Source organism: Monopterus albus, unplaced genomic scaffold (assembly GCF_001952655.1).
Source record: "Monopterus albus unplaced genomic scaffold, M_albus_1.0 scaffold9.1, whole genome shotgun sequence".
Lineage (NCBI taxonomy): Eukaryota > Metazoa > Chordata > Actinopteri > Synbranchiformes > Synbranchidae > Monopterus > Monopterus albus.
In genome coordinates this window covers 1,335,397-1,346,762 of record NW_018127889.1, presented here as the reverse complement: position 1 = coordinate 1,346,762, position 11,366 = coordinate 1,335,397, and the positions used below count along the sequence as shown (strand labels likewise).

Below are 11,366 nucleotides of genomic sequence, written 5' to 3'. Positions count from 1 at the left end.
AACTTTGTAAAGGTAAGTTGGTGAAATGAACTCTTAAGGTCTAAGACTGATGGTGTTTTGTAGAAAGTGTTAAATATCTACTCTGAATTATTGTCCGTGTGTTTAAGACTCACCAGCACTGTGTCACCTGAATGAGAACTTCTTGAACCTAGCCAAAGAAAAAGAATTCAAGGTGCTGAGCTTTGCAGAGACGCTGCCAACAAACATTAGTCCCATGATCAAGATACTGGTGGTACCAACACAATCAGCAAGTATGTAACATTGATTCATGCAAGACATTTAGCTGTGATTTGAGTTTATATATGTATGAGCAAAAATAGCACTGTACATTTCTAATCTTGTTCCTTTAGCTCTTACTTTGAGCCTGCTCTGACTTCATTCCAGATCTCGGCATTGGGGAGCTCATCGAGGTAGACACGGATCATCTCAACATCTGCAAGCCAGAGAAGAAGGACTCATTCCTGTACAAACGCAGCCTCCAGTTCATCCAAGAAGCACTGCAGAGCTGCTACAGCCACTGACTGATAAAACCTACTCTATACTGTCACCCACCCACACCAAATGGAAACATACTTTCCTCTCTTTTTTTCTACAAATGCATAAACACCCACTACTTTGATCATAGTATAATTAGGGAAATTAAATTAATTTTAAACATTGATATATCATTTATCATGAAAGAGATTTGGGTGCTTAACATTCTACTAGATAGGTCTCTCACTACTAAGACAGATTAAATTTAAAGATATTTGAATTTTTAAAACAGATAAAAGTTTATTTGGCACTATTTTGTGTTTGACCTTAGCAGCCTAACATATGGCACATAATGTAGATATGGTTTTACTTAAGAATGCACTAACTTTCCAGTCTTGCTTCTCTGATTTTTGACCAGCGCAATAGTTTAAGAATTTATTTTTATATTTATGTATTTTTATTATAACTGTCATATTTGGTGCCAAAATATATTCTAATTACTGGACCTTACCTCAAATGAACCTGTGTAATAATTATTTGTTCAAGTTGCTTTAATTATTTTGGGTTGTCTTTTACTCCAAGTGTTTAATGGTCTACATTTCTACTAGCAGTGCTGTCAATGAGTAAATGTATGATTTTGTTAACTTAATCCAACACATCTGTGTTGCACTGCTTCACTTCCATCACAGAGCTGCTTTGCAATGTCATCTAATTGTATTTATTTGACAACTGTTTTTAAATGTGCATACTCCTGCTTTTCCTGTCAATGTGACAAGTGGAAAAATGAAGACAGTGAGGTTTGGGTGCACTATAAAGCTCTATATAAAATTTTTGTTACACCTGTGGTATTTTTTCCTGTATGTCTCTTCTCTGTACTGGACTGCAGTGGGCAATGTTGTGAGCTGAGCAGGTCCACTTTATGTTAATAGTGGATCCTTATGTGATTTCTGCATTAATGTGACAGTGTAGTGTACCTTCCTGTCACCTGTTTGATTCACTGAGTGGGTCAAAAAAGAGATTCCCGTTGGGCTATTTTATCAATTCCGTTTCAGAATATATTTTTCAAAAACGCCACTTTTCTAATGCCAATTTGTGAAATAATTACGCGTTTAAAGTTTCATATACCGTTGATAGATTTTATCCTTAGGACGTACCCCTATATTCTACCATTTATTTAGTAAATAGAGATTGAGTGGCATAAATATACACGGAGGGGCGGCTTGCAAAAGATTGTCCCTCGACAGATACCGTAGGCCATCGCGCAGTAGTTCACAACGCTTCGTAAATAAGATCAGGTCTGTGAATGTCTATCTCTTGTCATTACTAAATTGTGTAGTATCAATACGCGTATATAAACGTTTAAACTATTAATCGTAGCTCGTGGTGTTTTTGAAAATCGGAGAAGTCGGCACAAAGTCACAGGACTTGACACTAATCAAAAATTAGCGCTTGCAAGCTAACCATGCTAACCTCAAAGGTTTTTAGGTTGTAACACTAACTTGTATTAAATAGTGCCGAGACCCAAGCATGCATGACTTTTATTATTTCTCTTAACGTCTATACTGTACCGATACTATCCTGGGTTTGGAGACCGCCACGTTAACACACTAATTTAATGCCAGGAAGTCACATCCGTGTTCATTATGTTGCAGGTTTTGAACATTTCAGTTTGATTCTACTGCGGATTTCTCGGCACCTGTCAACATGGTCAACGTACACAAAGGTGTCCTTGTGGAATGGTAAGCAAAGCTGCCCTGACATATTTGTAACCTAATCAAGTCATCTGATGAATATGATGTTCCTCTACTGACGCTAACACGTGTTACACGTAGATAAAATAATTAGGCACGTTGTGTTGAATGTAATGACCTACATTGCAGTCTCCACCTTGCTTCTCTCTGCTCAATAAACCAGTGATCCTGCCATGAAACAGTTCCTCCTCTACCTGGATGAAACAATGACCTTGGGAAAGAAGTTCATCCTCAAGGACCTTGACGACACACACCTTTTTATCCTGGCAGAGGTGGTGCACACCCTCCAGGAGAGAGTTGGTGAATTAATGGACCAAAATTCATTCCCCATCACACAGAAATAAGATTAAGCTATTTCAAAGAACTCTGTCCTTGGACTACAGACCGCTTAAGAGTTTGTCTTTACATGAACATCGTTTGCAATGTTTTAATTGGAGACTGAAAAAGAACACTTGTTTATTTTGTTACCTTGTTCTTGCACGTTGGATTAATTTGTGATGTCTTTCACTTGTGCCAGTTATTAAATTTGTTAAATACACAGTTTGTTTCTTAAACTTAGTCCAAACTATAAAATCTTAGTTTCATGTCTTACAGATTTGATTACAACTATTCCAACATATCTGGAACAAAAGCAGTATTTTATCATGTCATTGGTATGCCATATGACAACATACTGCAAAAGAGTATTGTTAAATGCAATTTATAGATTTAAACCTGGTAGAAGTAATATTTGTTCATTCATAACAGAAATAGTAAAATCAGATCAATGAAGCTGGAAAGAGGTAGGCTACTCTGTAGTCCATGTGTGAAATTTCATGTAAAGCATACTGTCTTAAAGTCTTGTGACATGAATCTGTCTTGCTGGATCTGCATTACAACTGGCTTTAAGAGGTTTTTCTAACTATTAGAGACCAGATATCAGTTAGATATCATAGCCTTTGTACTGTTTAGTTTTATCCTAATCACTTTGATTTAGTTTTATTTTTTTTATTCTATTTTTACCTTACTTTTATTCTATTTTAGTTTCCTAAATGGTATGGCAATACTAAGTGAAAGAGAAACGGCATTTCGTTTTTTTTGTCTTGCACATACAGTGAACTGACAATAAAATCTTTAATGATCAAGTTGCTGTTTAATTTTTTCACATATATAGAGTGAGTGTACCGGTCCTGGAAATTCTGTAAACACCAGGTCGATGCGTGGAGTGGACGAAGCAAGACCCTATTCCATTTCCTTGTTCTAAGAATCAATTTAATATATGGTCCCCGAATAGAAGACATATCAGATATTAAACTGATAAGAACAGAAACTACACTTGATCTTAGACAAAAGGCCGAGAAGGAATGCAGTGATGTCACTGCTGTCACTTTCACTCATGGTTCGACATCATTTCGATAACTAGAAACACCAAGCTGAAACTGATGTTGTACAACTAACTGGCACCAAAAACAACACGACTGCACAATTCGGGTCAGCTAACGCTATTTCTGGTCACGTGATCTGCGGCTACCCAATAGGCGATCACTACGAAAGATGTCTTTATATGTATAGTATATAGTATAGTAGTACATCACTTATACAGTAGTAGAACAGTTTGTTTGTTGGGTTAAAATACAAGTTTGAGAGTTTCTATACCAGGATCGTGTGTGTGGATGAAAATAACCGCGCTACACGAGTTTACCTTTTACTTTCGCCAAAGTAAATTGAGCGCTGTCTCCCTCTTGTGACAAATCAGAAAACTGCTTTCAGTTTTAAAACGTCAACCAGTATTAACCACTCACCTGCACATTACTAAAGCACGCATTTCAGTCCCGGTACCGTAGAACCCATGCAAATCAGAGGAAATGTGTAAAACATATTGTGATGACCGCTGGCTCGGTTGAGAGGAGCTAGCCTGACCCTGTCCTATACTTGACAGTTAGGCACCTGGCTCAACAAGGAGGAGAGCACCTGATTTGTCTTTTTGTGGTTTTATTGAACGCAGTATGGAGATAAATGAAAACGCTGTTCGAACTGGCACCATGTGCTCTCTCAAGAAAATTAAAAAAAATAAACACGTCTCCCAGAACTTCACCATCGCCCGCCAACAGAACCAAACCAACACGCCCACCTGTCATCCCTCTTATACCCTCCCGCACCTGTTCCTCCACCCATCCCACATTGGCCAGAACAGCACGGCATTTCGCAGAAAAACAGCGGTAACCAATACATGCACAGCTTTCACAACAGTGTCAAACCAATTTGCACACAACAGAACACAGGAACATCAGCGGCCGGTCAGGGTCGCCACAATATTAAAACATCACGGGGAGGCCTAGTTTTGTACAATTAAAACATCTATATGTGTACAGACCATCCAGTCCATTAAGTTAGTAGCGGCTTTCTTTCTACTTCTGGTATTATTGCTTTCAAAAGAAAAGCAGTGTAATCCATGCATAACTCGAGGTTAATGGCAACTTTTAAAACATATTGAAACTGATATATTGATTTTAAATTTGCTCTCATTGTGAGCACAAACGTGTAAACAAACTAAGCAAATTACAACTTTTACGTGAACTTGAATTTGAACCACAAACACAAACCAAGGTTAATGTAGTGTAAAGGCTAAAGGGAATAAACAATCAATCGTTGAGTTAACATACCACATGTAGTTAATGTCTGCTTTACCCCGTTAGCAGTAATGTTACCTATTCTTTTGGAAGGGTGCTAATGATTTGGGTTACATTAAAACCAATCTACTCGAAAGAATTTGACATTAACTCGATAAAGTTAGTGGCAAATGATATATTTCTACTCACACAGATAACTCCCACACCTGTCGTTAATATAAACTCACGTAACTTCAGTCAGTGACATTAGCTAGCATAGTTGGCCTTACACTAGCAAAAACCAAAGAACTGAACAGCTAATCGATTAACTAAGGCATGAATTTAGCATTTTATAACCAGTGATTTTTTTTCAAAAAAAATTTAATATTGAAAATGATGTGACCGAGGTTATACATTTTTGCTTAGGTATGTTTTCAACCAGCTAAGAATTAATTATTTTACGAGGATTGCTTAATAACTATTTTGTAAAAAGGACACCTTTATTTTGAAGAAATATGACAGGAAGTCTGGAGTAACCCGATTCATTTGACACAAAGGCAGTAACCATGGACGATTATCAGACAGAAGAAGAAGAAGTTGGTTTTATAACTTAAGATAGTAATGGCTTGAAATGTATCATAAAAAATAACACGTACATATTACCGCATAATTCTATCTTTGAAGGTTTTTTTCTGAGGTTGTAACTGACAGATAATTGGTTTGAGAAGGCTAGTTTAAACGACAGTTTCTCACACCGTTTTCTTTGTTTCTTACTTAACAGTCTGCTTTCGTCGTTGAAGAAGTGAGTAAAATAATAAAAGAGGTAAGCAGAAATTGTGTTTTGATGCCTTTAAATGTATCCACAATGTTTGGATTTAATTGGGTCATTGCGAGCACTAGCTAGCAATGTTGTGTTTAGCAAATGATGAGTTGCTAAGGGCCCTAACGGTTGCTATGGAGTGTGCATTATCTCCACCGCTGACTCTACCCATCCTAAAATAAAATAACGTCAATTAACCGTAAATTTATACAGCATTTTGCTAGTTAGCATGGATTGATGACGTTAGCCCACTATCTCTGTCATTGTAAGGCTATTAAAATTGTGTTGATCAGTTAGTTATTCATTAACTAAACACAACTTTGTTACAATTGTCTCTGTAGTCAGTAGAAGCAACCATAGGAAGAAACACCTACCAGCACAACCGGGTGAACCAGTGGAGCACCAGTGTAGTGGAACAGTGCCTCGGTCAACTCGGCAAGCTGGGAAAGCCCTTCAAATATATTGGTACTTGGTGATACCTCAGAAATATTATGCTTATGGTTCTTATACTCTGACGTTTATTAAAAAGTTAGCGTTTGTGCATGTGTGTGTACTTTCCCACAGTAAACTGTATCATTATGCAGAAAAATGGAGCAGGTCTGCAAACAGCCAGTGCATGCTTCTGGGACAACTCTACTGATGGTAAATGAAACACCTCTGTGCACATACAGCTTCTGAATAATCTTGAATATGGCCCAAGAGTTATTTCATCAACAGTACAACTGTTTGCGTGACAGTCTTGTAAATGCATAAACAGAGCAGAGGATTTAGACCATTTTATTTAGAGGTGGTCCTAAACGGTAATTATTTAAAGAGCCCAAGGGAGTAGAGGTGTGAATTTCATAAACCTTTTCCCTTCTGTTAGCAACTATAAGTGTGCTCTTGAGCAAGCTTGTCTCTTAAAAAATGCTTTAGTCACGCGTTTGAGTTGTCAACTGTCAGAAACTGGCAACCTCACCTAGATTTTAAATGTGTAAACGTTCAATGACAGTATTGTCATTGAATTTATCTTGTGTTTTACCCAACAGGAAGCTGTGCAGTGAGATGGGAGAACAAGTCCATGTATTGTATTGTTAATGTTTTTGGGCTGGCTATCTGAACCTACAACAAAAAGTGTTTAAAATGTGCAGGATTTTGTGTATTTTGAGAACCAGCCTGTTATATTTGGCCATGTTGGTTATAGTTGAACAAACTGTATGTTAGGAAGTTGATTAAAACATGTAAAACTGTATGTAGTGTACTTTGCTTTATTTACATGGTGTGACAGTACGCTACATGCACAGCTTTTATCTCATGAAGCAACAAAAATTGCAGGTACCTTCAACACCCTCATTTAACCACCTTGAACCAACATAAGTTACATTCACACTGAAAGAATAGTACATGTTCATCTATGTGACAGCATTTACAATTTCAGACTGCAGCCCATTTAGAAGAAAAGTGATGTAAAGACAAGGCACCATCTTCATTAGAGATTATTTGTAAAGAACTGAAACATGTTTTGCTCCAGTTTTACAAAGTGAAGGACAGCAGGTCTCACACTGTCGGCAGTATAGAAGGGTTTGCAGAAAAAAAAAAGCAATTACATAAAATAATATAGTCAACATAGGTTTGGCCAGTGGTACGGTATAACTACTGAATGAGCTGAGAAAATAAATGTTTTGATGTAACAGATCAGTAGTCCATTAAAATAGTCATCTAATACCCATGCGGTTCATCAAAATCCACCCTTCCAGCTCATCAGGTAATACAGTATGAAATGTTGTAACCTTTAAGCAAAATAAATACATTTCTCAAACAGGTCCATTTACAAAGGAAGAACTGGTCAGAGGAGTGGTAAGAGATCACTGGTAGCTGCTCCAGTTAAGGCTCTCTCTGAATATGTCTGAAGACCAAGGGGATTTGTCATCAGCCAACACTTTTTAGGCACTTAAATTCCCCATACAAGAATCATGACAGTGCTGGTGAGCCGTGGCAGCATGAGCTTCGTCTGCTTTCTACCACCAGTGTCATGTTACTCAGTTTTGGCCACATAAGTGCATTATTCTCAAAATGACAAAGAGCATAAAGGAATGGCAAAAACACAATACAAGTTTAAGGAGACAACAGTGGTTCAGCACAAGCCATTAAAAAATACCACTGATTTGGCACAAAAATCCCCAGTTAGTACTAGCACTCTTCCCAATGATGTGAAGAAAGGCTGTTATGAGGAAAAATCTTTACAAGTTGGTAAAATTGTATCGTTTTATATCGGTTTGTTTCCAATGACACTGTAAAACATATTCAAGAAAAGAGTGAGTGGCTACATGCCTCAACCTTAAGTAAAATTACAGTACATTCAGAAGACAGTTTATATTTTTTTAAAAATAAATTTGTGTACTTGCAGTATATCATGTCATCTTACCAATGCAAAGCCTCCTTATTTACACATAAACATGATAGTCTGTTGTAATGCATTCTCATGGTTTCCAACAGAGAGACTGAAGAGGGGCAGACCCATCAGTCACTATCACTCTCATCCTGGTATTTGGTGGTTGCTTTGATAGCGTGTCCATTTTGTAAAGGCATGTCTTCGTAATCACTTCTTTACAAAGACAGAAAAGTATCAGCGGCTCATGTACAGTATGTTTACACTGACTATAACCTACCAAACTGTAAGGTCACAGCCACACATTAACCACTTTCCACTGTGCTGAGTATACAGTAAGTTTCTAGTTCACATCCAACATTTAATTCTTAACACAATACTAAAAATGCTGGCTAAACTGCTGATGCTACAATCTGTCCAATACACTTGAAATATCTGTTATGATGCGGAGTTTACTGTGGATAAACACTTACCCGTATATTACTTCATCATCTGAGTCATTCAGCATGGAGAAAGCAGGATTATCCTTCAACTGGGAATCTGGGAAATAAAACAACAGGTGTGTTGCTAGACTAGTTCATTATCTACAGCAGAAGAGAGAAGACTTAGTATTAGTAACGGCTGTGCTGTATTACTCACCATAGAGAGCATTTTTGGCAGGGGAATAGACAAATGCTAATGTATACAAGTAAAAGTTGAGTAGGCCATAGAAGGATAAAAATTCAGCTGGTAAGTCTGGTGTTAAGGAATGATTTGTCACTATTTCAGTCATAAACACGTGATCTTACATGGTACAGTGAAAGTGGTTAAAAATGTTCAGTTCCAAGGATATAGTTTTGGTAATGAGTGGACAATTCTGCCACAAAATTGTCTTGAAGAGCCTTGGCACCAAACCTCAGGTAGAGAATGACCATGCTGGAGGAGAAAGAGGGATAAGAGCAAGACCAAATTAAATAAAATTCTCAGTGCTTTCAATTAAAAAAAACAAAAAAAAAAAAAAAAAAACAAACACACACCTTATGACAAGGACGACAAATGTCAGCGCTGTCAAAAACTTCAGTCGGAGATCTAATGGTCAAAAACACAGCACATTAAAGCTGTCCTAGTAAAAGCTGACGCTGCATCAAATACACAGGTGTGCTGTGCTGTGATACCTGAGTAAGGCATGTTCTTGAGTTCAGAGCAAGCTCTGACAATCAGGAAAATCAGGTAGAGGATGTAAAGGGCAACTACAATCAGGAAGAAGATCTTCATACCCTGCAGAAATTGCATGGAACTTTATTGTATTGCTGGACTGGGGTGTTGCCTAAACATTAAATGCAAGAGTCTCACCTGAAAATTCACTATATCCACTTTATATTGATAGGTGGGATCCTGGAGTTCATTGACACTGCAAATCCAGGAAAAGAGAATCAATAGTTTAAGTCTTGGTATAAAATTCACAGTTTGAATCAGGAACGTTGTGGCCAATGAGGTCAGACTTACGTTTGCCATATGCCCAGTGTAACTGCTGAGAGCCACAGGAGACCTACAATGATCAGCTTAGGCAGGTAGAATGTCAGGCATTTCCTCTCACCCTGGGAAAACACCAAAAAAAAAAAAAAAACATTTAAAAAAATATCAGGCTACAGGCTGAAGTGATTCAAATTTGATTTTTCCCCTTTATGTGACTCAGATCAGTTCTAGTCACAGATGTGTGAACAAACCAAATCATATGTAGTCCTAGATCTGATATTTGACCATACGACCATGTGGTTTTTGTTTTTTTTTCCCCCAACGTCTCACTCCTCTGCACACAACCATATTGCCTGTCATCATCATTCAGTGTCAGTCCCCCATAAAGCAGTAAAAATGAACATAGAGGACAGCACCAACAACAACAACAGGGTTCAGTGGAGAGATGAAGGCATTTCACATTTGTTGAACATTTTTGGAGAAGCTTCTGATCATGTGAAGCTAGAAGGAACCAAGCAGTTTTTGGCGAAACTATGCTAATAAACCGTTGCACAAATTACGTTATTGGGCAATCCACACTGAAAGCAAGACAGGAGTGGCGCCTAAGTGAGCACAAGTGAAACCGTAACTAAAAGCAGCCTGATCAGTCACAATTAGTGTTGTCACGATACCAACATTTTGGTACCGGTACCGGTACCAAAATGTATTTCGATACTTTCGATACTTTTGGATAGTTTTTCAGATAAAAAGAGAACGCAAAAAATGTCATTACTGACTTTATTTTAATAGAAAATCTTAGAATAACATCAAAATAAAATTCAAAATACTAGGCTTTTCTTATTGCACTCAAAAAAAATTTTTTTTTAGAACAGTCAGTGTGAGTAAATAAAAAGTATGAAGTTAGAAGTTCTAACTTAGAAAAAAATATTTTCATTACATATAGCCTGTCTTAAGTAGGACCAGTGTTTTTAAATGGTATGTTACCAGTCTTTATAACATATTAAATGGCTAAATATGTATGTAAAACACTGAACGACTGTGCTGTAACCACATTTAACGTTTTGAAAAAACACATTTTTTTATTAAAATTTAGAAAAAAAATTTCTATGTTTGATAAGAACTCTTTATCATGTGTTGCACACTTAAAACTATTGAACTATTGCATTTGAAAAGGGCACATGTCATGAGTAAATTACCTGTCGTTCCCTGAACTCAGTGTGCAGGTCTGGGTGTTTCCGCCCTTAGCCATGCATGTTTTAAAACATCGTTTACACAATGGCGCATCAACGTTAAATGCCTCTCCTTGCTCATTTGTTTTTATGCCGAAGTACTGCCATATAGCACTTCGCGCCCCTCGTTTGTCCACAAGTTGCGGGGTGGTGACTGTTACAGCAGCCATTCTCCTCTCCGTGCTCCTCTCTCTCGCTCTCTCGCTCTATCCCTCTCCCTCTCCAACGTCTCTGCTATCTCCAAGCTTTCCTCCTGCTCCGTTTGTTGCTCCAGTCCACGCTGCTCAGTGAGCAGAGGACGAGGAAGCTGTTTCCTGCTCTGTTTTCCTCTGTTGCGGGCGGGCACAGCCGGCGGCGCTGCAAGTACCGGTACCGTCCAAATGCAGTATAGTACCATTTTAAATGCCTCAGTACCGCGGTACCATACTAGCACCGGTATATCGTGCAACACTAGTCACAATACATATCAGTAAAAACAGAAAATAATGGGATATGTGTGATTTTAAACAGCCTTCTGTGGAGAAACATTACGCTTCATTAGATGTGGCAGAGGGAACTAGAATTACCGCTTCACGGTTGTATGCCTCCGCCAACCAGTCAGATTCACAAGCATGAGGCAACCTCGCTGACTTTGACTTTTGACCACAAAAATGTAATTAGTTTGTTACTGAAAACAAAGAC

At 37.9% G+C, this 11,366-nt stretch overlaps 4 protein-coding genes across 8 annotated transcripts in view; 3 read left to right on the top strand and 1 right to left on the bottom strand.

The window, feature by feature from the left end:
• serac1 (serine active site containing 1) overlaps positions 1-1,578 on the top strand; it is a 7,187-nt gene extending 5,609 nt beyond the window's left edge. Inside the window, 3 exon segments of the mRNA XM_020589694.1 lie at positions 1-12; positions 108-251; positions 385-1,578. The exon segment at positions 1-12 is cut by the window's left edge and continues 22 nt beyond it. Of these exon segments, the coding sequence (XP_020445350.1) occupies positions 1-12; positions 108-251; positions 385-521 (293 nt within the window). The 3' untranslated portion in view covers positions 522-1,578.
• A 99-nt stretch (positions 1,579-1,677) lies between these two features.
• On the top strand, positions 1,678-3,091 carry gtf2h5 (general transcription factor IIH, polypeptide 5). The gene is made up of 3 exons (XM_020589747.1): positions 1,678-1,769; positions 2,127-2,213; positions 2,389-3,091. Exons 2-3 carry the CDS (start codon positions 2,179-2,181, stop codon positions 2,567-2,569), a joined length of 216 nt encoding a protein of 71 aa, XP_020445403.1. The 5' UTR covers positions 1,678-1,769; positions 2,127-2,178; the 3' UTR covers positions 2,570-3,091.
• A 2,004-nt stretch (positions 3,092-5,095) lies between these two features.
• dynlt1b (dynein light chain Tctex-type 1b) lies at positions 5,096-6,864 on the top strand. 3 transcript variants are annotated; one of them, XM_020589739.1, is made up of 5 exons: positions 5,096-5,409; positions 5,595-5,636; positions 5,975-6,098; positions 6,218-6,275; positions 6,662-6,864. In XM_020589739.1, the coding sequence occupies exons 1-4, from the start codon at positions 5,380-5,382 to the stop codon at positions 6,271-6,273; spliced, it is 252 nt and encodes an 83-aa protein (XP_020445395.1). In that variant the 5' UTR covers positions 5,096-5,379; the 3' UTR covers positions 6,274-6,275; positions 6,662-6,864. The 3 variants fall into 3 exon arrangements, with proteins under 3 accessions (XP_020445395.1, XP_020445390.1, XP_020445384.1); XM_020589734.1 differs by having other exon boundaries at positions 5,287-5,409; positions 5,595-5,615; positions 6,198-6,275; XM_020589728.1 differs by having other exon boundaries at positions 5,293-5,409; positions 6,198-6,275.
• Positions 6,849-11,366, bottom strand: part of tmem181 (transmembrane protein 181) — a 9,187-nt gene continuing 4,669 nt past the window's right edge. For 2 of the 3 annotated variants that reach the window (XM_020589704.1, XM_020589716.1), the window contains exons 10-17: positions 9,487-9,578; positions 9,334-9,391; positions 9,156-9,258; positions 9,018-9,069; positions 8,834-8,916; positions 8,641-8,730; positions 8,475-8,541; positions 6,849-8,217 (exon numbers count right to left, since the gene is read on the bottom strand). In XM_020589704.1, the coding sequence (XP_020445360.1) occupies positions 8,133-8,217; positions 8,475-8,541; positions 8,641-8,730; positions 8,834-8,916; positions 9,018-9,069; positions 9,156-9,258; positions 9,334-9,391; positions 9,487-9,578 (630 nt within the window). In that variant the 3' untranslated portion in view covers positions 6,849-8,132. The remainder of the gene's footprint in view (positions 8,218-8,474; positions 8,542-8,640; positions 8,731-8,833; positions 8,917-9,017; positions 9,070-9,155; positions 9,259-9,333; positions 9,392-9,486; positions 9,579-11,366) is intronic. The other variant, XM_020589710.1, reaches the window with a different exon arrangement.

Coding starts and splice junctions, on each gene's coding strand:
- dynlt1b (XM_020589728.1), top strand. CDS start 5,380: ATGGACGATTATCAGACAGAAGAAGAAGAA. Junction 5,410..5,594: donor ATCAGACAGAAGAAGAAGAA/GTTGGTTTTATA, acceptor CTTACTTAACAG/TCTGCTTTCGTCGTTGAAGA. Junction 6,276..6,661: donor CTGGGACAACTCTACTGATG/GTAAATGAAACA, acceptor TTTACCCAACAG/GAAGCTGTGCAGTGAGATGG.
- gtf2h5 (XM_020589747.1), top strand. CDS start 2,179: ATGGTCAACGTACACAAAGGTGTCCTTGTGGAATG. Junction 2,214..2,388: donor AAAGGTGTCCTTGTGGAATG/GTAAGCAAAGCT, acceptor TCAATAAACCAG/TGATCCTGCCATGAAACAGT.